Below are 3966 nucleotides of genomic sequence, written 5' to 3'. Positions count from 1 at the left end.
CCCCCCCGCTGCTTTTGAGGCCTTCTTCCCATTTCTGTCCTCAGAGAATAAGCTCAAGGGTAGGATGGCTGAGATGCGAAATGGCAATGGCACAATAAAATGGAAGTTCAGTGAGAAAGTGGTGTTTTTATTCTGAAGTTCTATATACTTTCAAGACTAAAATGCACTAGACTTTTTGTACTGTATCTTTTGTGCACATAACTGAATAAAGAACCTATGAGAGGAAACAATCCAGTAACAAGACAGAAAGAAAATACACAAGAGGAAAGGGAACACACGGTTGAAGAGTAGAGGGTGAAAAGAAAGGATTGTAAGAACTATAGCAAAAACTAGGAAAAACTGTCTTTCTAGCTACTCTAGTACCACCTGACCGCCTTCCGAGAAAGCATCCAAGAAGGAAACGGTTTGCTTTGTCATCTTATTCTAAATTTAAAATTAGAAATCTTTGCACAATGTAGTCGATAGAGCAACTTGGAACCTTTCCTTTCCTTAAAAAATTTCTGGCAAATCATTAAAAGCAAACCTCTGGACTAAAAATAACACAAAATCCTCTAAGCCATGTTTTACAAATATAAATGTTGCTTGATAAGAGGTTAAGTGCCTGCCTATCCCCTCCACTGCTTTCATATACAAGGAACAAAAGAATCTCTAGCAATAAAAAAATGTGCATTTACTTCTATTCTTCCTGCCCCTGAATCCTCAGAGCTTTCATTTCTCCATGAATCCCACCGTACACAAGGCTGGGCTAGATTTCTGGATTTCCTTACGGACATGGAATATGGCCATATACCTCAGGCACCCACATCAAACCAGAAGGCGGCACATACTCTACAGCTTGCAATCCAATTCCTCATTCTCACCCATCCTCGTTCTGAAGGGATTGCTCATCATTTATGTTAAGAAGGGAAGATTTGGTTGCGGGTGGGGTGTTTTGGGAAGAAAGATTAGAATAAAATAAGAACCATACAGCAACTAGTGGGGAGAGGAAGAAAATATAATCTAGAAAATATATAAACAATGAAAGAAATTATGCAAGCAGCTGTAACCAAGACTGAAAATTTCCACTGCCTATAAGAAAACCTGCCAATGAGATACTCAGGGCAGAATGTAGGTGGAGTCTCTGGTCAACACAGCTCTTAAAACCTAAGATAGCTTCCCAGCCAGCCTTCCTCCCGGTTCCTTGTCCTTACCTCTCCCTCCTTCCAGTACTTTGAAAACAGGTATCAACAATAATGTTTGAGGCCTGGCGCAGCGGCTGACTCCTGTAATCCCAGTACTTTGGGAGGCTGAAGCAGGCGGGTCACTTGAGGTCAGAAGTTCAAGACCAGCCTAAGCAACATGGCGAAACCCTGTCTCTACTAATAAAACAAAAATTAGTCGGGCGTGGTGGAGCATGCCTGTAGTCCCAACTACTCAGGAGGCTGAGGCAAGAGAATTGCTTGACCCCGAGAGGCAGAAGCTGCAGTGAGCCAAGATCATGCCACTGCACTCCAGTCTGGGTGACAGAGTGAGACTATCTCAAACAAAAAAAAAAAGAACAATGTTTGAGGCAGGGTATGGTGGCAGAGCCTATAGCCTCAGCTACTGGGGAGGCTAAAGCAGGAGGATCACTTGAGCTCAAGAGTCTGACAGCAACCTGGGTAACAGAGCAAGACTCTCAAGAGCCTTCTATGTAGTAACCAGACTGAGGGTACGGATCACCATACTGGGCACCATCACAAAGATGGCTATTGTGTCACGCAGACCACCTTCATTAAAGGAAGACACCAAGACAGCAGCTGCTCAGGGGCCACTGGGCACTGTGGTTGGAAAGCCAGGACAAGACAGGAAAGTCAGTCTGTTTGTCAAGAAAAAAAGTGATGGATCTGGTGAGGTATAATTCCTGCTTAAAAAAAAAAAGTTTTCCCTGGCTGGGCACAGTGGCTCACACCTGTAATCCCAGCCCTTTGGGAGGCTGACGCGGGTGGATCATTTGTGGTCAGGAGTTCAAGACCAGCCTGGCCAACATGGTGAAACCCCATCTCTACTGAAAATACAAAAATTAGCTGGGCATCGTGGTATGCACCTGTAATCTCAGCTACTAGGCAGGCTGAGGCAGGAGACTTGCTTGAATCTGGGAGGCGGAGGTTGCAGTGATCCAAGATCGCGCCACTGCACTCCAGCCTGGGCGACAGAGTGAGACTGTCTCAAACAAAACAAAACAAAAAACCCAACATAATTAGAAACAAACCTACTGTATACTAACCAGTCCTGAAAAGTAAATGGTATCTTTATGTTCAACAGATGTTTACCAGGGTTTTTAAACAGCTAGAGCTCCTAACAGCAAGTCCACAGAAAGGAACAACAGAAACTATTAAGAAAGAGTTCATTCTAAGTTATGATTAAATAAAGGATTTAGGTTGGGCACGGTGGCTCACACCTGGAATCCCAGCACTTTGAGAGGCCGAAGTGGGTGGATCACCTGAGGGTCAGGAGTTTGATACCAGGCTGGCTATCGCGGTGAAACCTGTCTCTACTAAAAATACAAAACAAAATTAGCAGAGTGTGGTGGCAGGTGCCTGTAATCCCAGCTATTAGGGAGGCTGAAGCAGGAGAATTGCTTGTACCCGGGAGGTGGAGGTTACAGTGAGCTGAGATGGCGCCATTGCACTCCAGCCTGGGTGATGGAGTGAGACTCTGTCTCAAAAACAAACAAAAAACCACAAAAACAATAGGGAAAAAAAGGATTTAGTTACAATTTAGTATGAAAACAAAACAATAGGTTGAAAGCCATTCCCAGAGTTACACTTGTGTGCTGAAAAAAACGTAGAGCTTTTCAGTCCAACAATTCAGCCCTACCTGCAGGGTCTTCCTCAGCATACCTCAAGTACCTTTCCTGACTGGCTCCCTGATCTTCATTTGAGAACGTCGTTGTACCTCAGTTTAGATGGTGGTAAGAGCAGATCACCCTTCATTGGCGACACATCTGTCCTAGTAGAGACTACAACCTCAGAGTTTTCTGCGGTGAAATTCTTATCAGAAGCCTGACTATGCGCTGACAGAACATGCAATACTCTGGGTACTCTAAATTTACTCCTGATCATCAAAAGCTACATATTCGCAGAACGGCTTTCAATGACTTGAGCTTTTGAATTATGTCACTGCTGGCCTAGAGTGGTGGAAGGAAACTTGCCATTGTAATGACTGAGAGATTATGACTTAATAGGTCTGGGGTGGGGTTGGACATCTGGATTTTTAATAAGCTTGTCACAGATGTGTCCCGGGGTTGAAAATGACTGCCCCGTTTTGCATAACACGGAGGGTTGTTCAGACTATTGTCATGGTGTATTTACTGTGTCCCCCTCTTAAAGAAGAGCCACGGGGGCAATTTCCCTTAGGTCTCAATCCTGAGCTGATCTTACCAACACCGTGAAACTGACTGATGGTGTTTAGAGGCAAACTTACCACCCCTTTAAAACATTTTTTTATTCTTAATCGACACACAGTAATTCTTCCTACTGATGGGGTGCAGTGTGCAGCATGGATGCACATATACATTGCACAGTGATCAAGTCAAAGTATTTAACGTGTCCTTGACCTCAAACGTATTCTCTCTTGGTGGTGAGAACATTTAAAACCCTCTCTTCTAGTTATTTTGGCACATACAGTCCACTAAGGGCGGAATTGTGGGTGTGGTGGCAAGCACAGGGCTTCAGAACCAGAGGCCCCGGTTTAAAGCCCCGCATCACCTAGGCTGTTGCATAATCTGTTTCTCATTAATATAATGAAGACGATGCGTCCGTCGCCAAACTGCCGTGAGAAGTCACGGGCAAAAACGTGTAAAATGCCTGGCCGGCGCCCGGCACAACACTCGGGGCCAGGGAACCAGGGAAACGGCGCGTGTGGCAGACCCGGGGCTCCCGGCTCCTCCTCCCCGCCAGAGGCCGCACCTGCGGGGCCCGTCGCGAGGGTTCGACAGCCGCCTCC

General features: G+C 45.5%; 1 protein-coding gene across 3 annotated transcripts in view; it reads right to left on the bottom strand.

The window, feature by feature from the left end:
• The window catches only part of ATMIN (ATM interactor), an 8549-nt gene extending 4955 nt beyond the window's left edge, over positions 1–3594 (bottom strand). For 2 of the 3 annotated variants that reach the window (XM_011942151.1, XM_011942152.1), the window contains exon 1: positions 2862–3594. Coding sequence is in view for 1 of the 3 variants with exons in the window: in XM_011942150.1 (XP_011797540.1) it covers positions 2839–2859 (21 nt within the window). In the remaining 2 variants the exon portion in view is untranslated. Of the gene's footprint in view, positions 1–2838 lie in introns of all 3 variants that reach the window. The other variant, XM_011942150.1, reaches the window with a different exon arrangement.
• Between the last annotated feature and the right edge of the window lie 372 nt (positions 3595–3966).

Source organism: Colobus angolensis, unplaced genomic scaffold (assembly GCF_000951035.1).
Source record: "Colobus angolensis palliatus isolate OR3802 unplaced genomic scaffold, Cang.pa_1.0 Scaffold207, whole genome shotgun sequence".
Taxonomy (NCBI): Eukaryota; Metazoa; Chordata; class Mammalia; order Primates; family Cercopithecidae; genus Colobus; species Colobus angolensis.
The sequence above is the reverse complement of the archived record's forward strand: the minus strand, read 5'-3'. Positions and strand labels throughout refer to the sequence as shown.